The 27,987-nt window shown below is 41.5% G+C and overlaps 1 protein-coding gene across 2 annotated transcripts; it reads right to left on the bottom strand.

Annotated features, from left to right (window-relative positions):
* Positions 1-5: 5 nt before the first annotated feature.
* On the bottom strand, positions 6-27,980 carry mtrr (5-methyltetrahydrofolate-homocysteine methyltransferase reductase). 2 transcript variants are annotated; one of them, XM_040043985.1, is made up of 15 exons: positions 27,887-27,980; positions 26,763-26,907; positions 26,180-26,333; positions 25,890-26,007; positions 25,263-25,767; positions 25,060-25,173; positions 24,798-24,954; positions 24,617-24,705; positions 22,135-22,315; positions 17,066-17,108; positions 14,657-14,837; positions 13,886-14,004; positions 7,810-7,902; positions 3,767-3,961; positions 6-1,058 (listed from the first exon to the last, which is right to left on the bottom strand). In XM_040043985.1, the coding sequence occupies exons 2-15, from the start codon at positions 26,904-26,906 to the stop codon at positions 914-916; spliced, it is 2,238 nt and encodes a 745-aa protein (XP_039899919.1). In that variant the 5' UTR covers position 26,907; positions 27,887-27,980; the 3' UTR covers positions 6-913. The 2 variants fall into 2 exon arrangements, with proteins under 2 accessions (XP_039899919.1, XP_039899918.1); XM_040043984.1 differs by lacking the exon at positions 27,887-27,980 and adding an exon at positions 27,489-27,772.
* Positions 27,981-27,987: the final 7 nt, after the last annotated feature.

Genomic DNA, 27,987 nt, shown 5'->3' with positions numbered 1-27,987 from the left:
AAAGGTTTACTGTGAAATGTCTTTTATTTCCCGATCACACAAAGCACAGATGTGTTTGTTTTACCCACAGTTTGAGAGGTTTTAGTCGGTTTTTCGGGACTTAGAAAAGTTTGCAGTTCGCTGCCTCCAAAGCTGGCACTCTGCTGGGTGTGTGGGGGCAGACAGGCACAAACAAAGTCAGTTAGATAAATTGCTCTAGTCGGGCCTTTGCATTATCATTGAGAATCACGCCCTCTGTGCTTGAGTCTTGACACACGGTAATGATAAATGACTGAAAATCCTCCCTCATCTCCATGGAGTTAAATTATACAGCTGTCAATCAGCCGTTTTTTAGGATCGCATACATTAAAACCTGCATTTGAAATTTGAGACTTAAGGTAAAATGAAGAAGGCGTAGTAGTTTTGCAAAGAACAGCCAAACTTTTACACCTGGATGATCATAAACCATTTCCCGTGTGTGTTTTGTTTAACAGCTACAGATTGCTGAGTTGTTTCCATCTACGCAGGAGCGATATCCCGCTCTCGACCCCCATCGAAATCACTCCATCACAGCCAACGGAAGTAAATGCCTCTTTTTTTTTTTTTTTTCCCAGGCAAGGACAAACGGAGGAGGCTTGTCTACACTAAAAGCATTTCCACACTGCAGGACTAATCTGCAGCACCACTGCCCTGACCAAGGTCATTTCTGTTCAAAAAGCAAAGCCAAAGATGGTGTAGTGAACCGATATCCCCGGGTCAGTGTGGTGCATTCCTTCTTGGCAGCACTGAGTTGTGTAAACTATCTCCAGGCTTCAGCACCACAATTTTATGGTTCTATGGGTCACAGCTGAGGATGCTGTTTTTTTTTTTTTTTAAAGAAGGTTTAAGAAAGCCCCGTGAATCCTGCAAAGTGCCCTTATCTAATCATCAGCTGTCAGCCCCAGATGTCCTGTAAGTAGCGCTTCTCTTCTCTAAGCCCTGCCAGTCTTTTCATGGCGTCCAGTTGGTCCACCTGCAGCTCCGTTTTAATTATTTCCACCAAGGTCTCATTCACGTCTTTAGCCATGTTTTTAGCATCCCTGCAGAAAGGAGAAAAAAAAACAACAGTCATTTTAGGCAAAAGAGCAATATAATCAAGCGACAGGATTTTTATACGTCTATACGCTGCGGCAAGCAATCTTTTAGAAAACCACTGAGCACAGCCGATGCTGGAGTCTATCCTGGAAGGAAATAACTGAAATATCCATCTTGCTGTAGCAGTCGTATTGGGGGAGATTCATCATCCAACTGAGATATTTTCTGACTCTAAAAAATTCCCACACGCCTGACGTTTCAAAAGTCATCTACTCCAAGGTGGGGAAGGGCGAAACGTGAGAAAAGGAATGTGGTATGTAGCTACATCATGCATTTATGAGTTGGCATGTCGGTTTTGCACATGCAATATAAATGATAACATAATGCTCCATTTGAGTGAAGGCAACTGTTGCAAAGATGTCAGAAAAATGATTTTATGTTCTGTTTAAACAAAAAGAAAAAAAGAAGACAGACAGTTATCTTTCTTATTAACAAGCCACGTCTATCACTCAGAAAAAAACCTCGTTGTACTTTCATGTCAAAGCAATTCAGCACTAAATTATTAGATTTTCTTGTAGGGTGCTTTATTTGATCCATCGGTGAGCTCATGATGAAGCACCCAAACATTACAGTCGCACTCAAAAGAAATATCTTCAAAGTTAAGAGGAGTAAGAAGTCCTGCGACAGATGGTATTGCTCCCTCAGCGCCCTGATCTCAGCGTCATCAACCGAGTTTGGGATTACACGAAGAGACAACATGAAACAACTGAAACCTCTTCACAGAGCATGTTCAAGGTGGGAATATTGCACCTTTATTTTGCCCGTAGCTTTCTGCATAAAAGGTACAAAGGCAGAATGGGAAGGCTTTCTTGTTGCTCCTTCAAGCCAGCAGCAGAGGCAAGCGACGGAGCCGAATCGTAGCCTGTGTAAAAGTCAGAGCCGCCGCAGCGGGAAGCCGCTCTGATTCCACAACGTTGCCATACCTTGTAGAAATCACACGTCGGGGTGGTGTGGTTTAGTCTAAACAAGCCAACGTGTCATAAACAGGGGTCTTCTTAAACGCATTAAGGCAGAAATGGTTTAAAAAGAGCTCCTGATTGTAAACCCACATTAGAATCGTTGCAAATTCTCCAGCAGGAGTGAAACAACGTACCTGCCAAACACCTGCGAGTGTTTGCCGTTTACAAGCCAAAAGGTGGTCATATAAAATACAAAGCTTCATTACTTTTTAGTGTCTACATTTTTCTGGATCACTGCATGCTGAGCGGATAAACAAAAAGGACGATTCATATGTGCTTTATGGATTTTATGCTCATTCGCTGCACACTTGCTATCGACCACTCTGAAAGCACCAGATCGAGCTGGATTGTCTTCAGTGACTCAGGAGTCCTTGGCAAAACTGACGAGAAGCCTGCACGCTAACTCAGAAAGCCTGACTCAAATCTTCTGCCTCGTGTTCTGTGTGCGCTGGCACATAGTCAGCCTAACAGAGTTACAGCCTAGATCCCAAATGCTGCCCATATTTCAAAGTTACCCAAAAATTCATTCTGCGAGAAATGATGAACTTGATTATGATGTTATACGCCACAGGTCTGGAATAACTACAGGAACTTTATTTGGAAGCACTGGCTTTATACACAATAAACCACATTCAGAATATATTTCACCACGACTACAACTAAAATGTAACTTATAGTTTCACAAATGTGTCCGTCTGCGCACACATTTCCTTTTGGACAGAGAGGGCTTCTCACCCGCCCCCAAATATCCCAGCTGCGCATCGCTGGAAGCGGATGACATATGCATCTGCTGATTGCTGATTGGACGACAAGTGGGCCGGAATAAGTGAGGGATCGACAGCAGAGTTCACAGGAATGGGAGAACCACAAAAAAACATCAAAGATCAAAAACACTGCACGAAAAGCGCAGAGTGTGGCGTCACATTCTTTGTTACACTTTTTCACTTCAGCTCTCTGTATGTTATAACTTTGTCTGCAGCTGGCTGAAGGACCGACAACAGCAAAAGCCTTGTATTTTGTACAATGCTTGAACACTGCCTCCATCTGACAACAGTTCTCTGCAGGTAGACGGGACACCCCCGAACTGGCAGACTGTGAACCCTCGCTCTCTCCTGAACCACCCAAACAGTCTAGCTCTCATCTAGTTTTCTCTTACATTAGAAAGTTGAAGTTTCATATGTGCAATTATCCAGTAAGCCAAAAGTTTGGCTTCACAGGATTCACACCTCCAGCTGTGAGCACAGCAGCCCCAGTGACCTTCTTACCGACCTTCTGTTTGTGTGGGTCAGCTTATCAGGAGAAAGCCGGCTTAATGGGAAAGGAGCAGAAATGTCTTGTTTCAGACACTGGCTGCACAAAGGCCCAATATACAATATTTAAGAAACATTTTGAACTGGAAATAAGCTACTTTAATATAAAAATACAAAACTGGAAATGTGAAATTTATCACATCAAACGTGAGCATAGAAAGGAATCTATACTGCAAGGCAAAGCAATGTGACAAAACCAGGCCTAAGTGTTAGAAAGAGGAGCTGTGAGTGAGATGCTGTGATAAACTTAATAGAAGCGCAGCCGGAACATGATAAAGCCGAACAAGGTGGACGTCAAACAAAACAAAAAACAAAGAAAAGAAAAGAACAACCATCACTCAACACGAATTAAGGCTGAAATAAGATCCAGTGTGTCACTCTTACCCGCAGACATAGAGGTAACCGTTTTGTTTGAGCAGGACGTCAGTGATGTGCTGGCTGTTAAGCAGCAGACTGTGTTGGACATATCTGGGACGTGCGGCTGAGGTGGCGGCGTCCTCGTGCTCCCCGTGGTCCCTGGAGAAACACACCATGAGGTGGCTCAGGATACCTCTGGACACAAAGCCCTCGAGTTCCTCTCTGGGACAAGACAAATTGCAAGCAGAGGTTATTAAAGTTATTCCTGTAATCTTGGACAGTCTGTTCCTCATTTTGTGATGATTAGACTTGTCAAAAGCAGTCGGGAGGCCTCAGTTTTAGCTGCTGGTGCAGAGCGAAGATCAGGCGATACGTGAATGGGAGCAACTGTGAGAGACAGCACTTTTATGTGCTTTTTACAAGAAAAAAAACCCAATTTAATTTAACATTTTTTCATTGGCTGTTTATTCTTTCACATCCAACACTCCCGTGGGATATTTAGCAATGGTTTGCACCATCTCACAAGATCGGAACTACAAACATTTCCTATGAACCAAAAAAAATAAAAAAAATACCGTCAAGCTCAACACCGAACACTGATGGACAAAAGGTCTGAGCAAAAATGTGCCAGACAACCACTTTGTCTTCTTTAACAAGAGAAGTTTGAAAAAAAAATGGATTTCATAAGCAAGGTCGACTCACTGTTATAAGCATCTTTTTACAATCAATCCTCCCAGTCTGGCAGTGGGGTGTAACCTTGCTCTCTATCTGTGTTTTGCTTGCCAACTACTTCTTCTGCCTCAGTGTTTTTACAGGGCCTGGGGTGCTATTGGAAGGGAAGGCAGGAGGAAGGTGGTGAGGGAGTAAGGTTTATTGTGGCTCAGAGCATCTTGTTTAAAGTTAAGCAGTCGGAATGAGCAGAAACACACACGCACACAGTCATAACAGCCCCAGCTCCGAGATCAGGGGTGAAGGTCTTTGCCTCGGGGGGGGTCTGTGTTTTGCAGTAACCCCTAGACTAAAATAAGGCATTTTTTGATAACACAGAGACGCTGTGGTGTGAATACTAAAGGGTGAGGCGAGCGCTGTTGCCCTTTGTTCTATTTGAAATGTCCAGAATTGTTAGTTCTTCTGCAGCGTGTTTACCATCTAACCTTAATTTAGAGATATCATTAAATTAAAAAGAAAAAAGAATTCCTTCGAGGAAAAAATCTTTTGACCAAGATATGTGGTTACAAAGTCTGTTTGAACACAGGAGCGACCAGATGAATAACAAGGAGAAGGATTGCCGAGTTTGTTTGTTTGACGTCTGAATATAAATCATCACAGATTGATAACCGTGCGAGCAGAAACCGGCAGATGATAAATGACAGTTGACTTCTTAGAAACACACAACAACCCGGGGTTTTATGAGAGCCAAAACCTGCCAGATTCCTCTGTGTGCTTCGACACGTAACAGCCTGTGGCAATTTCCCGGACCCTGACGTGAACCCAGCGGGCCTTCCAGTCGTGTTTTCCCTACAGCGTGAAATCACACGCCATAAAGAGGCTGAGGCGTCGCAGGGAGGGCGGGGGGAGAGGATAAGTGCGGCAGAGGCGAAAGGGGAGGACAGGTTTGATGTGGCATGCAGGCAGATGAGCATGAATCTCTCGCAGGGATGTTAAGTGCTGCGGCTGATTGAGGCGTGTCACGAGCCTCGTTTGTCTTCTGCATTCAGAGCACGACCGGAGGGGTTGGTCACATCCTACCTTTACATTCTTTGCATTGCATTAAAAGCAATATATGCTTCAGTTTAAATTTAGACCTGTGATTCTGACAGAGGCAGCTGAACTTTTCTTTTAAAATCTGGGACATTTATACAAAAAAAATGAAAAACATTACAGACTATGCTAAGAAGGTTTTTGCATTCCAGGGCAATGCCAGACATCAAATTGCACTTAATTTAAGAGAAATCCAGCAGGGATGAATGCAGGCAGTCAATTCAACTGCAGGCATGTTGTTCTCATTCTGCTAACCTATTTAAATTAAGTACAACGCTTCATGGGTGGCTCATAAAACACAGACTAATCATATTGGTCAACACTGTGGGGGTATTCATCAGAGAAGCCCACACTGTGAGCAAACACTGCCTTCTACCTGGCTGCGAGTTCGTATTTAACTATGAGATAGAGGAAACAAAAGCGAACAAACAACATCCTCTGTGATCTATCCTTGTTTGATTAAGGATGCTAATCCATTCATGCTTTTTAATCCTGCAAAAGAACTCGATCAGCGCACCGGTGTTGAGCACACGCTCACTGCTGGTACTACCAAGAGCTGATCAATTAGTATGGAGTCAGGAGAGAGAAAAGCCAAAACAAACTAATCAGAGCAAAGATCTCCTCTGAGGCTGATGTCGGCTCAGAAATCAAGAGCGGTGGTTTAATATTTAGTACAGTTTAAATGGATCAAACTTAAGGTAACTTAAGACTGGCGTTATAATACAACCTAGTGCCTGCGTTGAAATGTTCTCAGTGTTTCTACTACCAGTGCCTTCTGGGACCTCCCCTCCTCAAAGGGACCGCTCTCTTCCCACCCGAAAGAAAAAGAAGGTAAGAAGAAACTGAAGGCTTTTTATGTGAAACTGTTTGATTTCAGCACTGTGTCGGAGTCTGTTCTGTCATTTACAGTTGCGCTAGTAACACTCGCCTCCTCTGCTCCCTGTTACCGTTTGTGTGTGTGTGTGTGTGTGTGTGTGTGTGTGTGTGTGTGTGTCCATTTCATTGTTTGCTCCAGTCCAACTCTCCTCACACAACCAAGATAATGTTACTTGAGATGAACAAAGCTCATTACAGGGAGGGGGGCGGTCCTTCAGATCTTAATTTTTTTTTTTAAAGAAAATAAAGGGCGAGAGAGAAGGGGGGGGGGGGGGGGGGGGGACACAAAAAACAACCCCTTCTTCAGTTAATAAAACAAAAACAAAAACAGAGCCGGGCTGTGATTGAGTAGAACCATTCATTGAGTCTAAATCCATTAGCAAATATTGAATCTGTTTAGGTTTGGCTGTTGACATTTAAAGCCGCTATGGCTAACATAACTGTTGCATTTGGAGGTCTGGGCAGCAGGCAAATTAAAGTCTAATACATTTACTTTATTTATCTATTTTTAGCTGTGAATCCTGCACCGTATTTGTTGTGGAAAATATTTAGTATTAAGCTATTAAATGCTTTACCACCACCACATGCTAACTTGCTAACTACATGCTTTTTAAAGCTTTTTACAGCTTTTAAGGCTGTTGAATATAAAAGTGAACTAAAACAGTCAGAATTTGATTTATAGGCTAAAACAATGAATTAAGAGAAGCTAAAAGTGATCCTAATGCTACAGACCCCCTGAGGGAAAACAGTGGATGTTGCCTTTGAAATGGCACTGTAGGGGGGAGGGGGGGGGGGGGGGTGTCAAATTGGCAATAACCTGGAGTCTTCCACTAAAGGTTGGATTTCAGTGTAACATGACATTGGTTGTATTTATAACCAGAATACAACCAGTTGAGTGAGTTCTGAGTAGACTTGCTGGGACTGACTGTGTTCACAATCCATTTGCGTTTATAAATTAAATGGTAATTATCCCTAAAACCAACATTAACCACACTATAGATCCCATGTTTTTATAAAATATACCTTTAGTGGAGCTTTAATATTACATATTTTAATGCTTTAATTTTTAAAATGTTATTTGGATATTCTAGGAATTTCCAGATAACAGCTATATAAACCAAACCATGTTAAAAGGTCAGAGGATCTTGCAACATTAAGTAAAGTAGCTGCTTATGCATGTTAGTTTTCTTCCCAAACACCCTAGAACATACCCTGAGCATTTAATATACAGATATATATATATATATAAGTGAATAATAAAACTCACACATTGTACATTCAGACCTGCAGTCTTCATTATGCAGGTCACAGATTTTAATACATGGAGAAGTGCAGCAGCAAGGTAAAGAGGGTTATGGAGAGGACTAAATCTGAATCACAAAAGGTATGTGGGTCTGAATGACGACTGAACTGAAAGGAAAAATACACTTTACCGAAACAGGTAGTCTCGGTCTTTGTGGCGGCATCCAAAGAACAGCCAGGTCTCTCCAAATATGGCCTCGGGGTTCGTCTGTCTCTCCTCCTCTCTGAAAGTCAAACAACAGATGTTAGTGGTCAATCAATACAAACAGACACAGGCCCGATGGAGGAGAGTCCTTCGTCACAGCAAAAGGCTAAAGAAGAGATGTGACGCTGTTGAGCACTGTCTGTAATGACAGGAGTGGCACGTGCACAGAGACGACCTGTGTGTTTAAGGAAGGACATTATATGCATTATTAAATTCCACCCGAGCACAGGTTCCATCACAATAAGCAGCTGCTGAAAATGAAACTAGGGCTCAGTGTGTGAGTGTGTGTACAAGTTTTACTCCTACATTTATGTGTGTCTGTTATTCGGTGCAACAACATAAAAAAAAAAAAACTGCTCCTGAAAAAGTGATTTCTCTTGTGGCTTTGGAGTTTGGCAAATCTCCCAGAGTCCTTTGCAGGCAGCAGCAATGCAGCAGCACAAAGCGGCTCTGAGGATGCCGTTATCTGTGCCACACACCTGCCGCAAAGGTGACAGCTCTCTCCCAGATAACAGTTGACCTCCAACCTTTCATGATGCCATCAGTCAGTTGACTGTCTAAAGAGACCGGCATTATCTGTTACCCTAGCTGTGGGTGGGTGATTTGGGGAGGGGCTAGCTGAAGTGACCAACCATGACAAGGGGCTGAAAAATACCACAGAGAGACACTGAGACTGGGCTCTTTGTGCTGCACCGCTGCGCTCCGAGGATACGGTGCCTGTTTCCCTAAATCCCATCCTTTGCTGTTCACAGACAGACTGAATCCTGCTGTGTTTTCCAGCTATCACAAAATGAAAATGGCAGCCAGCTCCTGAGACTAATGGAGGGATATTGTGCTTAAAGAGGTGATAATACTTTTAAATCTGTGCTAATAAGTAATCTAATAAGTATTTCAGCACAAAAAATAAATGACTAACCTCAAAATTAAGACAAAATGAACTACATTTATCGAAATATTTTAAATGATCTGAATGTTTTGCAAATTTTCACCTACTGGACACAGTCTGAGTCATCTCACATCTACGTCTAAAACTGCAAGATGAGCAGAGACGAAGACTCAGGATGTGGATAAGAAAACAAGCCGACTGCACGTGAATCTCCAGGCAAAAGATATTTTTGCATGGAGTTGGAGGCAGTTTTGTGGGCAAGACCTCCTTTGAAGGCACGGGTTAGAACTGGACTGGACTGGATATGTTTCATGAGGGAACAATAAATAATCTAGATTGCTTTTGCACAAAAACAGCTAATAAGACTCAGGTAACCAAGATGGTTCAAACAGCATGATTCAAACAGCACGATGCAGATGACACAAACAAGGTGGAAACATCTTTGATTGGAAAGGTGAGATGAAATATTCGACATCCACTGCACAAAAACAAAGGTTTAAGTCAAAGCCAGGAAGAATCTAAATTTAGCAGAAGACTGACTGGATTTTATTGTCACTATGCTATTGGATGATAGGTCGCTGAATTGGTTTAAAAAGGTAGAAGACCCTTGTATCTGTTTTTTAAAAGATTTGTACTGTTTTAATATAAATTTGAACTCAGCAACACAAAGAAGTCACTTTGACCTGTAGACCACAAAGAACTCTTAATTAACACTATGTAAACTGTACATAAAGGTCAGATCTATGAGTTGCAGGTCTATTAGCCCTCATATTTAATTACAGATTGCATAAAGACAACATAGTGAACACTGAAACTCTGACGTTTTGTTTTTCCTTTTAGAAAACGTGCTCATTTTGAATGTGATGCCAGTAATAAATCTCATTAAAAACTCTCTATTTAGCTATGTTTACCCACATTGCAGAAAAGTAACTAAATTTAACACTCTCCAACTGTTTTTTTTACTAAGAAGGCACGCTGCTGAAAAAACATGAAAACCATGGTTCAGCACTTGCTTTGTTAAAATAATTAAAGTATTCCCGAAAAAGTAAAGTGTCTGGATGACAGCATATGCTGCTCCAAAACTTAACTTAGCATTAATGGCGCGCTCACAGATGTGCAAGTTTATAAAGCCATGTGCAATAATGCCCTCCCCCCATACAATCAAAGATGCTCGCATTGAACTGAGTGCCGATAACAAGCCAGATGGTTCGTCTGCTCTTTAGCCTGAAGGACGTGGCGTCCACGATTACCAAAAACAATTTAAGATATTGACTGGCGAGACCACAGGACACTTTTCCACTTCCCCTCAGTCTGTCTTAAATTGACTTGGGTCAATTTCTAAATCTTGTTTATGTATGGATTTCCCTTGGAAGGCACAGATCTAACTTGCAATCCTGGATTCTGTGATAAACTGACACTGAAAAAAGTCTTGTTGGGCCCACGCGGTGATTTTCACAACAGAGACGTGTCTTCAAAGCTGTTCCTGAAGAACAGAAAAATCATGACTGATTGCTCCCTGTATACTGTGATTTCACTGATATGATGTACCACAGATGATGGAGTTCCCAGATTCCACATAATAATACATTTTTTTATCCTGAAATTGCTGAATTATTTGCCCACAAAGTCTTCCAAAGAGCAGTCATACCCTCCTTCTCTTTACTTTGGGAAAAGCAAAATCAATAAATAAACATCTCCATAGGAGTTTCTATTCATTGCCACTCATTTAACTAAAGTGTTGCCAGTTACTCATTGGGGAATGAAATGTTTATGAAGTGTCTATTTAGCATAACACATCTCTGAATTTCATTTCCTCCATCTCATGTTTTGAAGCATGTTGCTGGCATCTGTGCAGTCTCTGCAGTACACTGAACCAAATAAAGGTTTAAATGACTTGCAAATCATTGCTTTCTGTTTTTATTTACATTTAACACAGCATCCCAGGTTATTCTGGAAATGAGGTTGTATTTTCTCACATTTTATAGACTGGATTACCAGATTCATTACATTTTTTTTAAAAAATAATGAAGAGATTAATCAATTGTTTTGTTGTAGCGCTACACTAATTAGCCATAGGCAAAAACAAATCAATGCGCAAGTGTGACTGCGAATACTAAAAACAAAGCTTAGCTCTCATTAATTAAATGTAAAGTTGACCAGTAAGTAAGAAAGATTCAGGGAATACATTTGTTTGAACTTTGCGCCTGCGACTGGGTAACAGAGCTGTCTGGCTGACTTCATCTGAACGCTCAGATCCCGTCCATTAGCATCCTGGACGAGATTCTTCTGATCTGCAAACAGCCTCAAGTAAACTCATTTTAGTGGGCTCGTCTCTCCTCTCGCCGCCTGCCCTAAAGGGATCAATACCAATATGAAAAACCTGGATTCCATTCTGAGTAGACCACACCGGCGCCTTTCCCTGAATACAAATCACATCACACCACATACCCACACTATAACAGCCTGCAATAAAATCCCAGGGGAATGCAGCATCTACAGAGCACTCCATTTGGGGTCGAAATCAGAGGCGGTTGCTTTTCAGCGCCATTCAGTTGATCAGCAGGAGGGGAAACTGCAAGGGAAGCTGAGGTTAAGGCCTGGTAAACATCACAATTATCTCATATCTTTCATTTTCATCTTTGCAGCTCAATGCGAGTGGCACTGAGTGCCTTTTTACATTCTAAAAATACAAAAGAGCCAAAAAACAACAACAGCTTGAGACTTAATCACTGAAATTGCATTGCAGAATTACAATATACATCCAAAGTGATGAATTCAAAATGTTTTCATAATACGGAAGCAAGATGCTTAAGCTGCCTAATTGTAGTCAGCTTTCTGTTGGAACTGATAAATGGAAGCTAAATATTTGCTCACACAAAAACACAAACTTTAATACAAATTGTTGTATTGAATGTACCAAATATGCCTGCTGGTGCACCTAAAGCTGAGGAAAAAAAGATTCTTTTTTTTCCACTCCAAAAGAAAAACTTGTTATGTTATGGCTTCTAAGAGGATTAAGGCAAACCACTCACTTAAAATACAATATTTGTTTAACTGTCACTGCTCCCAGCTAAACTGAAAGTCGCTGAAAATCACATTCTCCATAAAATCCTTCCACGAACACAACAGCAATCAATACCAGACTACTGGAGGCCCTTATTAAAATCTCCTGGTACCACCAAGTGAGCCTCTGACCTTTAGAGACTCTTCTTCTACTTGTTACCAGTGCTACAAACCCATACAAAGTACTTTTGAAAACAGCCATCGATTAACAGTGGGGGCGAACGAGGGGAGAGGTAGGAAGATCGAAGTGTCCCCGTGTTGTTTTGTTGCTAACAGGGCCTTCTCAGGCCTCGAGGTAGATACGGCGTCCCGTTGACAAACTGGTGATTGTTATCTCCTATCAGAGTGCAGCGTCAGCCGCCGAGGCTTTGTTTGGAATCTCAAGATAGATTGTGCACAATGCCGCGCACCGCGACAGGTTTTTACAATCCTCGAGCAGAATACGCAGCTGGCAGGGGAGAAGATGAGAGATGCAGACGAGGAGAAGCGACTGTCGAGACAGCTGGGATGAATTGATTCACATGGGCTTATGCTGGAACAGTCAAGAGCTGCGTGATATAAAAAAAGAAAAGCAAAATGACAAAAAAAAAAAAACAAGTCTTTAAACTGAACTTTAAGGACATATTTGATTAGGAGGCTGAGCGTTATGAACACGCAGCCTTGCAAAAATCCATCAAAATCCTCGTCCGCTGCTGTAATAAAACACTCGAATGTGCTTTTTTTATAGATTTACATTTTGGTGAGCAATATTTGGCCTCTGCTGTAAGGATGAAAGTAAGACTAATATGTTCATATCAGTGCCTTATATCAGAGCACTGTCCCGCTGGCTGAGCCTTTATCATTAAGAAGAAGAGCCTGCCTGTGAGTGCTGCGACCAGGTCAGTCAGAAAATGTGCTATCTTCATCGCTCCATCCCACAGGCACTAGCAAAGCATCACCCCAGATGACCACTCATCTTTCCCCGAATCTTTGCGGCAGACAATCCACCGCTGCCATCACTTCAGCCGGTCACCTCTCAGAGCAATCACGCGCGGACACCGCCCGCCACTACAGAGCAGACATCCGGGGGATTTAGAGACAATTGGAGTTGACTGGGGCACAACCTCATTTACACAAAGCCACCCAAGAGTTAGACATGTCAGTCTGACTAAAAAGGCTTACTGCGCTTTCTGACAATTCATGGTGGCTATAAGCCTGGTTCAACACACAGCCATCAGCCCGGATCACATTAAATCCTTCTGACAGGTCATCTTCTCGCAATCTCGATTTAGCCATCAATTCAGACAATTAAACAAAATGTCACGTCTTCCTCTAATTGAGAGCACTCTTCAATCACAGACGTACAACGCAGCGATGGTTTAACTAGCTGGAGAGAACTACTGCCTACTAAGCTAACAGTCAATATCCTCCAATCACCTCTTTGGCAATTACAAGCAATGATTTGCTCCAACATGACCACCACCTACTGGAGAATTTACTTTGAAATCAATATCACTCCACGTGCTGCTTTAACTCTTGGCCCTTTATTACAGAAGTCATAAATTTGTGCATCAGAGAAAGTGTAATTTATTCCTGGAGAGATAAGTAAAGCACCTGACATAATCCCTGACGTGATCGCAGCCCTCGCTGCTAGATTTATTATGGCTTATGTGATGTACATGACGTGGTCTTTTTACCGGCTTTGAGAAGGGTCTCATTTAATTGTCTCTGCAGATTACTAGAAAATATGCACAGATGATGAGCACTTAACATCACTTCAACATTGTGAATATTCATTAAAGGCTGCGTAATTTCAGCTGGAAATGTGTGTGCGACACTTCGCACAAATCAGCACATAACCCGATGCTTGACACGGACATTTCGCTGACCCACTTCAGCTGCGATTTTTGGCGCCGATTCAAGTGCATTATTACATGCACTTGAATCCTCTTGACGGAAACATTTCCAAAATGGGAGATCTCTAAATATTCAATGAGCCTCTTATTTGGGGAAAAAAGTCACTTGTGTTGCAAGCTGATATTCTATTGTGCGCTTAAAAAAAACATAAGCGTACCTTTGCTGGAGGAAGCCGATGAATGGAGCGACTCCGGTGCCTGGGCCAACCATGATGAAGGGCACTGATGGATCAGGGGGAAGCCGAAAAGACGCGTTGGGTCTCAAACTCACATGGATCTAGCATCAAAGGATAATAGAGCGCATTTACAATAATTAGAGTAATTACAACAATGCCAAGGAGCCGCTGTGGGCTTGCCAATCGATTCATTGATGTACTTCTTACTCTAAGATATACTAATGAGAAAACTCATGAGCTGCAATTGAAATCCATAGGGTATGTGGTAGGGAAGACTGCTTCCTCTAAGTTAAACTACTTTACTTTAATTAACCACACACAACTGGCTCAAAGCTCACTCTCTTTACATGTCTGAGCTAGTAAAGCCGAGTTTTCAGAGGGACATAAAACACGTAGTGGAAGCTGTCTGAATCCCTAACGCCCAGCACAGCACAATTTCAAGCTGTTTCAACTCTTGCTTCCCACCCCTTCTAGTACCTCTTGAACTGTAATACTAGAAGGAGAATGGGGCAGTCAACCTCTTTTGCTATTTTACTGGAAAAATCGAAACAAAGACAAAGTAAGGCCCAGTAAAGTGTAGCAAGATTTCAACCTAGCCAGAAGGGTACATCTATTTTTTCTCACCCTATGAGCGTTTGCTTGCAACTCCTACAGCGCTTGTACCAGCAAATATGAGCACTTAGAAATTTATCAGCCAAGACCACAAATGTGCACAATCTACTTTCAGCTTTTTTACCCCAGTCTACTCATTACCTTTGGCAGCGCTGGGCTGCTGGACGAATCAGCCTTCCCAGGGAAAACCAGGCCAGGATTGATGAGGTCAAACAGCCAGCCAGTACACAAGCCTCGCCTCCCCGCGGGCCGGCCGGAGCATGCTGGGATCTCTACCACGTTGAAGACAAAATGAAGCTTTCCTGGGTGTCTAAGACGAGAGCTGCAGAGATGGCACCACAGATGGTTTGAGATGGGAAAAGGCAGAGACAGGGGGGAAACATCAGCATGTGAGAGTGTGTGTGCAAAGCATACAGACAGTGACAAGCAGGGAGGAAGTGAAAACAGAGTGAAACACAGAGAGGCACAGGGAGCGCAGAAAATTGGGAAAGATTATTTTAGGCCAATTACTTCAGCATGGCCGTTACTTACAGCTACCCATTTCGAACAATTTCAGCTGTTTAGTGACATCTCAGGCACAACAAGTGGTAAAATGACTCAGTTTGGAGGAAGCCTCACAGAGCTTTCACCCACTGTATCTAGTAGTGTTTTTTTGGATCCTACGCTTGAGATTGACATCATACTGTGTATTAGCCTCCTAATAAACACGTATGTGTACATATTTTCTTAAAATCAAACCAGAATGTGATTTCTGCTTCTGGAAGAATAAAAGCTTCTGTCTTATTTGCCTCGATAAAGATGCCTCTCTATTCACTGTCGGCTAGAGCACTCTCGCACACTCTTATCCTTCGCTCTCCGGTTCCTGTGGGCCACTGGAGACCTCTATTGACCACAGCATCAATAATGCAGGTCTCTAATGTCTCTGCACCATCTGATAAACTACAGCCACTCTCTCCTGTCCGTTTCCCATCTCTCTTCGCGCGCGCACACACACACACACACAAGCAGCTAAGGGAGAGACTAATGAGAGGAGCGGAGAAGTTTTGACATTGCGTTAGATGTTGCTGTTCAACATGAGTCTCAAAGCAAACCTAATGGGCACTAGCTTAAAAGGGAGCGCAAATCAATGACTAGCTAAGTGAGGAAAAAAGAAGGAACACTTGGCCTATTTAAACTAAGCACAGCTAGCTAAAGTCTATGCAATATTTAAAGTCCATTCATTTATGCAGTTTCTTCCTATCAATGAAATCTACAAACAGCCATTCAAACTAATGTATACCACATAATGTGCACGTCTGGCAAAAGGAGTCCAAAACAAGCTTCACACAGATACGAAAAACTCACATAAAGTGTCTTACTAAAGTGTCACGCTGCCAATTGCCACCAGAAGAGCTTCGCTGTGCCATGGCACGAATTCTCTGAAACTCTACTGGAGAGATGAAACACACTTCTTCCAAAGATACTCCCACATTTGGTGATGGAGACTGCATCTAACACGCTGAACCCAAAATCTTCCAAAAGGTGTATATCTGGCTTGAAATATTGCGGCTACAAAGGCCACACCATATGATTCATATAATTTTCATGCTCTATGTCCCCTCGTGCCCCAAGGAGGAGAGACTGTCATGCTGCAAGAAACAACCCATACCAGGTAAGAAATATTTCTTCACTAGAGGTGGTCACTCATAGCCAACCCAATGCCCTGCACACAACATAGCACGCCCCTGGACGCCCTTGCTGTAGGTATAAGTGTTCAGGTTTTTCCTTTAATTTGTCACCCTACACAATTCAAATGACTATTACTTTTTAAAGTTCTTTCTAAGTACCTCAACAAATCTGATTTTATATTAATGCCAGATTTTATTAAGTTAACAGAGCTTCTCTCTCATGTTATTAACTCCCACTCCCTCTCCTTAACGCTCTTAATGTCCGATAATTTGAAAGCTCAATCCACCCCGTGAAGGGATTGGCAAAATAGCAGATCTCCAGTGGATGCTGTTGCATTTCCCAGCTGCCAACAGAGCAAAATCAATATTTTATCATGCAAACTCAAACTCTCTTGTCCAGCGGTGCCTAATAAACAAACCTGGGCATTCAGTGATATATCATGATGCATGCGTAGGAATAAAACAGCAACAAGACTTTCAAAACAAAGTTAGGCAGCTTTGAGACCAAACAACACACACACACACACACACACACACACACACACACACACACACACACAAATGGATTTCTATTATACTTGTGTAACGCAGTATTCATGCACAGCCATGTAAAATGTATATGAAATCAGGATACCATATTTACTTGACGCACCACCACCACACACACACCCCACCCCCCAACGAAACTGTTCAGCATTAATCCAGCCCCAAACCAAACAGGATAGTTCTGTTGTGCAGAAAGAAAACACCAGCTAGCGTTTAAAGATTTAGTCTTCCAAGACCACTTAGAATAAAACAGACATACTTGGGTGGGTGATAAAGCACACCTGTGCAGCTCTACAGTACAAAGCGTATTCTTCAGTGTAATTTTCTGTCACCTTACCTGGCTGCTGAATAAGGCCGGGGTTGCAGTTTTGGCAAATGCTCTGAAAGGCAAGCACAAATGTCAATCACCGCGCTGTCTTGCTAAGATTTGGTTACACAGTCAATCACCACAGAGAGGAGACGAATTATGTGAAAGTCATTTCGGTCCATTGAAACGTCCTACCTACCAATCTATCCTCAGTAACCCCCACCCAGGTTACAGTCTTGTTTCTAGGACACACTTCTATATTTATGAAATTACAAACTCAGGGTTATAGAATCCCAAGTGTCCAGATGTGGAGCCAGTAGGAAACAGATTGCTTATGCAGACTTTATTTCAATGCCAGCCATGAAGGTGCCCTCTTTTGGGTAATATGTCGCACACATTGTATATGCGAGGAGGTGTCAGTTACATCGGGAAAACTTTTTTTTAAGAGTTTGAGATAACTTTTTTACCTGACAGCAACAAGATATGCCATTTTCTATCCAGTGCCCAGCACCACTGATTAGACGCTGGCAAAGAGAGAGATTGAGAGTTGTGCGACGTGCTTGCTGTGCACTCGCTACATTTTATTTGTATCTCGGTGATAGATGAAGCCGGACAAGTAAAGCACCACCATATGTACCAGCTGAGGCTGTACAATAACACATTTTTCTGCTAAATTGCCAGAGAAACAAACAGCTGGTCTAAATCTGCTCTCTCCTCTCTTTCTGGATTTCTCTGACATCTAAACAGCTCAGAGGTTTCAGAGAGACAGCTCCGCACTTTGACGTCCATTTCATCTCTTTGCGCTGAGATATTTTAAACAAATGCAAAGGCTTTGCTGAAACAGCAGTTAGCTACTAATAATTTATCCACATACCCTCAGACACTGAAAAGACCAACAAAACTGAAAAATAAAAACAGGGCCAGGAGCTAACATCAGTTTCAGACAGTAAAGAACAGTCGGCTAATAAAATAAACTAAATAAAAGCAATGCACATGTTTTTTAATACATTTCCTAAGAAAATAAAGATATTTAATACTTGGTTGTGATTGGGTTTTTAACCACTTTAAGTACAGTGAGTACAGTGAAGTCGTTGTCATGTTTGGGAGCCCAATTTGGGATGATTTGAGTTTGTAACATTGTGTTATCCTGCTGGAGCAACAATAAGAAGATGGGTACACTGTGTTCATAAAGGGACAGACATGTTCAGCAACAATACTCAGGTAGGCTGTGCTGTTCAAACAATGCTCAGTTGGTGCTTAGGGGTCCAAAGTGTGCCAAGAAAATATCCCCCACACCACTACAACACCTCCAGTAGGGTAACCAGCACCCCAAAGGCAAGATGGATCTATACTTTCATGTCGTTTACACTAAATTAAATCCGAATGCTGCAGCAGAAATTAAGATTCATCAAACCAGGCAATGTTTTTTCAATTTTCATTGCCCAATTTTGGGGAGCCTGAAAACCGCACCCTCAGTTTCTTGTTCTTAGCTCCCAGAAGTGGCAGCCAGTGTGGTCTTCTGCCCATCTGCGTCAAGGTTCAACATGTTGTAGATCCAGAGTTGCTCCTCTGCATACTTTGGTTGTTCTGAGTGGTCTTTTGAGTTACTGTTGCCGTCCTATCAGCTCGAAGCAGTCTGGCTATTCTCCTCTGACTTCTGTCATCAACAAGGCCTTTTCACCCAGAGAACGGACGCTCACTGGATAATTTCTCATATTTGGACCATACTCTGTAAACCCTAGAGACGGCTGTTTGGGAAAATTCCAGTAGATCAGCAGTTTCTGAAATACTCGGAGCAGCCAGTGTGGCACCAAAAACCGTGTCACGTTCAAAGTCACTTAAATCACTTTTCTTCCCCATTGTGGTGATCGGGTTAGCAGGTTGTCTTGATGATGTCTAAATGTCTGAAGGCAGTGAGCTGCCGCCATGTGATTGGCTTATTACATATATCCATGAGCGAGCAGTTTGAAAGATGTACCAATGAATGTGTAAGCATGTCTGTGGCTGAAGAAATCTAATTGTTTCATGACATGCCATCTTAGTGAAGCATTAAATTATTTCCACTATCACAGAAAATCAGATGTGTAAAGAAAACCTGGAAGATTAGGTTAAAAAGAGTATTTTATGGGGAAAACATATTCTTTTCTTTGATGTAAATTTAACTGAAAGGGCAGTTTTGCATGTCAGTATTTGAAAAGCTGCATAAATATACTCAATAAAGAGATTCCTTGTTATATATTTGAAGTCGGAGAAATAGCAGTGTCTTGTATTTCTCTTTGAGATGCCTCAAATATCCAGCATGACTCATAATATTAAAACTAGCCGGAGCAAAGAGGACTTATATTCTGAAAGAAGTCCAAATGTTTCAGACTTAGAGGCTTAAAATGTATTAACGTATCACAAGGTGAGCCAAGATTACAGGACGGCCTTGTTTAGTTGTAATCAATATGCATGTACTGGAGATACAACCCACAGTGAATCATCTGTAAATAAATCTTTAGAGATAATTAGAGCTAAGCTGCACCAGAATGGAAAAATAAATCGTTCCTGTTTTTAAAGTTTCTCAAAAACCAACAGTGAGTTGCTGCTTAATGGGACAAATCCTCACATACAAAATATCTGAGGATATGCAAGTGTACACCTCCCCATCAGAGGGTGTATCGTGTATGTTAGCGCTATCCTCCACAGCTGTGCAGAGCTTGAGTTGCTGCCTTTCTATCACAGAGTGACAGCACATGTCTGAATCAGAGGACAATCAATCCATCATCTCGCATCACTGCGCTGCAATGATACTGGTGGTAGATACAGAGGATGGATCACTTTTAAAACCCTCTGAATGCAAAGCTTTTTTGTCGCAGTCAGTGGCTCGAAGATACATTTTTAAATATGTAATCCAAAAAAGGCTTAAGAAGAAAGAAAAAAAAAAAAAAAAGCACAGTCCCAAGATCCCCACTATGTTTTCAGCGGTATCATCGATCATAGTGCACAACAATATAATCTATTTCATCTCAAAAGTCTCTGTGCTGCAATTTATATGCAGAGGTACCATTTTAGTAGAATAAATGAGATAGAAATGTGGTTGCACATAAAAGTATATACTTCTCGAGATTTATGGAGAGTTTCTTTGGCTGTGCATGGAATTAGAGAAGTTGTTAGCATTAAGGCGTTAAGTGAAATTCTCCTCAGGAAGGTTTTTGCAGTTTTTAATAGCCTGCAAATGCTAATTTCAAGTTATTTCTGAACGAAGGACCTGCTAGCTCATGGTTTTCCGAAACCATTTAAACATTTTCTGTGGCGTTTTTATTGTGACTTAAGTGAATAAAGTGGGAATAGAAGTGATAAGCAATCAGTTCTCTGTGGCCAAGAAATTTCATTTTAAATTTAATGCTTTTCCTCAAAACAGAAGGGCCAATAACCTCTTGGGATACAGACATATTCCCTTTACTTTACTTTAGTCAGGATTATTTTGTTCTGCAAGTTTAAGTCCAGCAAAAAAGTAAAAGAATAGAAAAGAAAACTGCACCTTGGTACGATTTCATTTGAGGTCTGCTGTAAAGTAATTGAAAAAGATGCTCATGGACAGCATTTAGTTCCCAGGGGCTTTGACCCCAAAGTTTTTATCTAACACTCTGTACGAATCAATGAACTATCAACACGACATCTGGCTCTGAAAAGTGGGCATCTTTCTCAATTTAGACCCAGCATCTACTTTTGTAACCAGCCTGCACTTGGCCAAAGACATGTGGGTCCAGAGACATCTCTCCTCATTATTTACACTTAGTGTAAATCAGCCTAAACCCTAATCAGCAAATGCCTCCCCTTCAGTTGAGGTAATGAACCAAGAACACTGCAAAAATACAGCAGTGTACTTTAACAGCGACACCCTGAGTCAGAGTTTACCATTAACCTATGATCCAAACTGACCCTGTGCATTCGTGTCCTTGCAAAGCTCAGTGGTTTACCAGTATACCAAATAACAGCTGCTGCCCTGAGGGGTCTGCAACGCCGCATTCTTCACGAGGGCACGGTTGTCCCCGTTGCCAATTTCTGCATCAGTCCACCAGAGTAAAAGGTGCTGTGGTTGGCAAGTAGGCCTAAAATAGCTGACATTGGGGTAGGCCAGGAGCTGTGACACAGCTGTTTTAGAGGACAGCTCAACTTGTATATGAAGCTGTAGCCAACTAATTTCACTGTCTGCTAAGTTTCAGTCAAAGCTTATTAGATCTATACTGAATGAATGACCAGCCAACTATCTTAATGAGCTGAAAGGAAAACGTTAGTTTCTTACCAACAGTTCACACCAAGGGTCAAAAAAAAAAAAGGAGACGATAGGTGGCAGACAGCAGGGGAAAAAAATCATCAATATTATTAGCACAATGCGAGATCATGGATAAACTTCAAAATATATATCTTGACTTGATATATATCGTTATATTTACAAAAAACTGGAAACAAAACAATATTGGAGCTGCAGATTTTAAAATGAGACGAGGAAGTGAGCGTTGACCCTTTGGGGAGCCTCTTGATGCCCTCTCTCTGACTGTTAGGTATAATTAAATGCTCTGACCAAATCAACCATGAGCCTGTGCTCACAGAACAGGGCTTTACTAAGGCTACAGTGACCCCTACTGGATGAAACTGATCCAGTCAGACAAACTGAATCACAAAAGACAGAAGGCAGGCGCGACAATAACACGAGGTGTTATTAAAAGTGAAATAAATAGTTCACAAATAATTCCACTGACACTTAGTGCGGGTGCAGTCAAAATCCCACTCTCACGTCAATCACTGTAATTCTCCTTTTCTTTAAAGGAAATTGAAAACTTGTTTTAATTAAACATGCAAGTTTGAAAAAAAATGCAATGATTTTTTTGAAGACACTGGAAAAATCCAAAACATAAAATATTCTTATCTATGATAATAGGTCAAAATTATGACTAAAACTGATTTTTATCACACTGTGTATTTTAGAGAGACTTTCAGATTCCCCATTAAAACCTGGAAAAGATCACTCTATCAATGATGATTATACGCTCTGTTAGTCGGTGGAAAAAAACAGAAATTTTCTGTCTGAGTGAGCTAACAGCAGGGAGTCTGACCTATAAGGAGGCTGAGAGGAGGTGAGCAGGATGGGAAGGCTGTAAGAAGCTCCAAAACGCTGAGGCTCGGGTCTCTCACATACAGGTTGTAGTCTGCAGCACCTTGTTTACTGCAGAGCTCCTGCAGTCTCCTCCTCTGCACGCTGTCCCCTGTATGCTCCACCAGAGCTCGCAGAAACGCCTGACAGAGACACAGAAATCAGATGCGCTGTCACCCGAAGCTGTTCTGCACCTCCGTCAGCCACAATTGTCGTGACTTTTACAAAAAGGAGAGCCAGCCACACTGTACACAAAGTCTGAAATCTAAACAGGTAGACCCTGACTCCAACCCCATTATGTAGTACAGCTATTTTAATATGCACAAAGCCATTTCTTCCACTACAAAATTATAATTTTCTTTTTTATATAAAAAAAGAGAAAAAAAGGCCTTTAAGACGACTTAAGAAACTAGCAGAGGCGAAGAAGCAATCTTTTAATTCTCAAACAAAGTCCTAAAAATCGATTAATGCAATCAATTACCCAGTTACATTTGCAGAGGACATGCTGCGGTTTAATCGGCATTTCATTCGTTTCATTAGTAACTGCTTGTTATTTTTATTGTAGGCAGCAATTAAAATAAAAAGATTAAAGGGATCACAAAGAAACATTAAAACGCTTCTGCTTAAAATTTAGTCTGCAACCATGAATCAATCAGATGCTGTAATCTGAACTTTAAGTATTTGTCAAGAAGTGCTCTGTATAATCTCAGTGATTCATTACAGCTTTGACTGCATGTATGCAAAGATTTGTGGCACGTTCTTCACTGCACTGGATCGAGTGTAACATTTTTCTCAGCAGAATTGGAGAATCAGGATGTACAGCTATATCTCCCTGTGTTTGATGCTGCTACACATAAGACTGGGAAGTCTCATTGCCAAAGAACCAGAGGTTATTATCTTTCCCGATCCTAAAAAAAAAAGAAAAAAATGTGAAGCTTAAAAATTGCAGGCTTTAGTGAAACAGCTGAAGTGCATTACACAGGCAGGTGTTGTAAAATAAAACATTTACTATCTTGTAAGCCTTTAAACAACACAGTGGCAGGAAAAAAAAATCTATTTCTGTGCAGGAATTTAATAGAGGAAGCTGTGAACAAAACGTCTATAAAGACTTCTGAGGGAACTGAACTGAGTGAAGCCGTTAACGTTTAGATGTTCTACATCTTTCTGACACTTTATCAATTCTTTGGGTGAAGTTCAAAAAGAGTCTTTAAATAAAATCCAAGCAGAATTCAATATATAATGGCTCGCTAACTTAACTCATGATTATGACAAAGCAACTTTTTATTGCACAGGGTTTTATAAGCGTGTCAGATATTTTGAAATGCTTAACGAGAAAGAGTAACCCATCCGTCTTTTTTCTTCCATTTATCCTATTCTGGGTTGCAAGATGGAGCAGTGGAGCCTATGTCAGATATCAAAAGGAAGAGGCGGGGCTGCTAGTTGCCAGTCTGTTGCAGGGCTAACACATAACACCTACAGTCAGTTTAGAATCATCAGATAACCTAAAATCTCTTTAGATGCCTTTAGACTGTGGGAGGAAGCTGGAGTACCTGGAGAGCGAGCATGCAAACTCAGACCAAAGACCTTCTTGCTGTGAGGTGACAATACCAACCACCGCTACTCCCAGAAAATGTAACCTTTTTAAATAAATGCAAACCTGTAGTGTGCATCATTAAATATAAACTGTGTTTTAAATGTTGTGCGATTTAAGGGTTTCAAAGGGAATCAAGCACTGGATTCAGACCAGTATTTACAATGACGTGCTTATCAGAGCTTTAGGGTTATTACCACATACTGTCATGTTTTCTGCAAGTGTGTAGTGAAGAGTAAATAACTGATACAGCTCATGCCAGATGGAATTTTCTTTTCACTTTTTCTCTTTGTTTTTCATTAAATAATCACTTAAGCTCTCTAATTAAAAACAAACAAACAATCAAAATAACAAGATGATGTGAAAATAATAACTTCGCCATTAACAGTTTCTAATGAATCACATTTAAGGAATCAGAGGAAACTACTGCAGGCCACATCGCCAGCCAAAGCTCACAAACTGACGAAAGCTCAACACTTGGGCAATTTGACATTTTCACGCACCAAATGTGAACTTAATTTTAACGTTTCAACAGAGGGATCACGGAGGTTAAATGATTATTTCAGCTTTGGACCAGGACTTAGTAAATCCAGCCTTGCCTGAGCGTATTAAACCAAACTATACAAACACCTGCAAATCTTCTGGGTCCAGACCCGCTGCTGACTCACACTACTCGACACATTTTTCTCCCAGCTTTGACACAACAAATAAAAACAACGTGCAGGTAGCGGTGTCAGAAAGACACATTCCCTTTATTATGCTAAGACAGTAAAATAACAAGCAGATTGTCACATGAAAAAGTGACTTTGTTTATGCAGCAAGTAGCTGCAAAGCTATATGGGGAAAATGGTACCTTCTTAGGAACACTTCTGATCTCCAGACACCATGTGAGCAAAAACAGGAGAGAAACATTCTGTGGGATGTAGGGTGGCACCTGGGCACCTTTAAGAGGGGAAGAAGGAAAATTAAAAGGATGAGCTTAATGGGGTCCATATTGTGTGTTATTTTCAAGAGTGTACCAGTTGTAGTATTACCTTTTTTCTTAGTGTCTTTTTGCAGCGAAATATTGACATGGTGGTTCCTTTGACTGTGAAGGCCCAGCCTGTGGAGCATGTGGTCCACGTCTGCGGCCCTGTTTGGGCAGAACACATCAAAGGAATCCCCTGGTTGATAAGCCAACACTGGGTAAGCCTGAGAATGGAAAAAAAGAAACTTACAACACTGAACTTGCAATCTAAATCTTTACTGGGGGTTAATTAAAGCTTCATTTAAATGAGCATCTTTTCTCATGCTTACAGAGATCTCCAGTTCCAGGAGAAGTGCTGTCTTGACTGCATCTCCACTGGTCAGTTGAACTGCCTTGGATATAGGCACCTGATGAAGAGCCTCTTTGTTTAATGGCCCCACAATCTAAAGAAAAATATAAATAAAAAATTAGTGGCCAGTGAAGGAGGAAACATGGGCTAAATCCAAGTTCTAGCAGCAAGAACATTCATCACCTCTTCCATAGTGTCCACCTCCTGAAGAGAAACATCTAGATAGGTAGGAGGCAGAGCAGGAACATTGAGCGAGGACTCAGATAGCGGTGGCACGGAGCATGACAGTGAGTGTGCCAGTGCAACGTGGGGAACTCCAGTTTCCTCTGTGTGTGTTTTTGATGCTGATGTGGAAACACTGGCAGCGTCACCAGACTGGGATGCCAACCCAGGGCTCCCCGCAGGAGAAGCTGGCTTGAGATCAGAAGCGACAGAAACTGAAGATGAAGCAACAGATGCAAATTTGGAGTCCGCGGGTACAGATGCTCTGACTGACTCGCAGTTCTGCTGGTCAGCGATGCTTAAGAGGTTCAGTTGGACATCTGGAACTGATGAATCTGGAGTTTCTTTGGTTGAATCCTCTGGGCTCTCTTTCAAGTGAGCTGTCCCAACAGAAGCCATTTTTGATAAGGATTCTTTGATAGCTTTCCACAGTCCCCCAAGCCAGGGATCCACAACCAACTCCAGCCTAGAGAGAACAAAGTTCACAAATGACAGCAGCATAAACAAAAGAAAACCAATATGGGTTTAATGTGTCTGCATGTGCTCTGAAAGTTGGATGTTTACATTTTCTTTCTCTGCAAAACTTACCCTATACCATCATCTGCATAACCCGTAGCATAGAATTGCTTGGCTCCGAGTTCTTGTAGATGGCGCTCAATGGTCTTGCCACAGTTGCAGAAATTTGCATAATTTGTGTCTCCTAAGGCTGGAGCAGACAGAGGGAAACAGATTGAGACTCTCCAGCAACTGTTCAGAAAGTAAACAGCGCAATGCTCTGCATCGTGATGATATACACAAACATGTTTTTCAAATTAAACTCCCATACGGATAGATGAGCTACAAGGAGCGCTACCACAGACCCTTATAAAAGAATTTACCTAAAAGTGCATAAGAAAGGTGCTTATAGTGGTCAGTGGAGAGGGTCTTCCTCTTGATGCGCTTTACAAATTTTAAGGCATTATCCGGCGGTTCCCCATCTCCAGTAGTAGAAACAACAAAGACCACTGGGGCACTCTCCTTCTCCAAATTGTACTGGAACCAGTTATGTGAATGACGAGAGAAACACAACCATCAGTCAGCATCATATTTATTAAAATGTTGTTGATGTGTTGTTTGGTATCATTTTTCTTTTATTAAACTTTTTTAAACTATCGCTGAACTGAGGGCGACTTGGTAAATATTTTACTTTATACAGATATGTACTTCACCTAAAGTGATTGTATTTGTTTTATTGACATATTTATGCTGTTATTTATTGTTGATATTTATGCTTTTATGGTGTTATGGCCTTCATGTGTTAATCTTTTTCTACCATTCCCAAACTGGTGCCTTTATGGTAAAAATTCCCTTTATACAGATGCTAATAAAGCAAAGAAGAAAGGGTCAATATCTTCATTAATTGGGAAAAGTACATCACAACACACGACTAAGATCGCTACATAAATGAAAACTAGAATGTACCTTCTCGTTCTCATTCAAGCAACTGAGATCAGCAACCAGCCCGTGCTCCTCCGCCTCCTCGGCTATCCCTTCTGCTATGGACTGGGCTTGGCCCTTCTGAGACCCATACAGGACCACAAACCGAGGCTTCACTTCACAGGGCATGCTAGAAAATCCATACAGAAACGAGGTCATTTGTGCACTGTGTTTATAACTACATGACATTTTATAATTAACAATTTTCACAGTAGACCATGGCTGCTCTGATCGTGTGTCTCAGCAAGGACTTAGTGCACACAACCAGGAGGCTAAAGCTGATTCATTTTTATGTTTACAAACTTGCTATGTCCACTCAGGTGTGAGGGGTTGTCAGCTCAAGCATGATGCCAAAATTATGTAAAACAAAGATGAAGCAACAGATGCAAATATATCATTACTCATACCTAGTACTAAGAAGTCGATTTGCTAGGTTAACAAAAAGACTGCTTACCTATGTTACCACAGCGTACAAAGGAAATCAAAGGAAGTGTTTGTAGACCGGTTCTAACTGCATATCTAGCGTATTAATGTAGTTCTGATCGCAAACATTTGTGCTTGTAATCTGTGGTAAACATACAGAGGCGCATACAGTAATTTCAAAGATACATCAATACATAGATGGACTTAGTGGACATGACAGTGACCGTAATATTTTTTTTAAAGGAAAGGAAAGAAAAACAGGTAGTCTTTACAGGTGTTTTGGCTTACCAACATGCGTGAACATTTGACAGCTGACAGAGAGACTGCCACAGAACAACCTTCGTAGCTTTTGCAGCCCTGGACACTACCATCAAGTAACCGGACGTTACGTCATTTCTTGACGTTTAGAGAAGTTACCATAATAGTGCGCGTGGGTATTAGCGTGCTGTTTCATACGTTTCATGCATTTCCGTGAAAAGCAGCGGATTTACATTGATAGCAAAGTTACAAGTTTCGCTAAAAGTTAGTTAGAGGCGACAGCTAACAACTTAATTCTGACACATCGCAATCAGGTCACGTTGTCAAAGTATAAGTCCCGTCTTTAAAACACGAATCTTTGTGAAATATGCTTATATGGAATTAAAATCAGATATATGTAGTGTATTCAGTTCTCTGTGGGTGTTTACCTTTACAAAAGTGCGGTGAAAATCATACAGTAATATGTCCTGCCCTTCCCATGGAATTTTATAATATTGTCACTGCAATTCACGCGAGACCAGGTCGCAGA

This window comes from Simochromis diagramma, unplaced genomic scaffold (genome assembly GCF_900408965.1).
Source record: "Simochromis diagramma unplaced genomic scaffold, fSimDia1.1 OVJJ01000602.1, whole genome shotgun sequence".
NCBI classification, from domain to species: domain Eukaryota; kingdom Metazoa; phylum Chordata; class Actinopteri; order Cichliformes; family Cichlidae; genus Simochromis; species Simochromis diagramma.
This window is presented reverse-complemented; position numbering and strand designations above follow the sequence as displayed.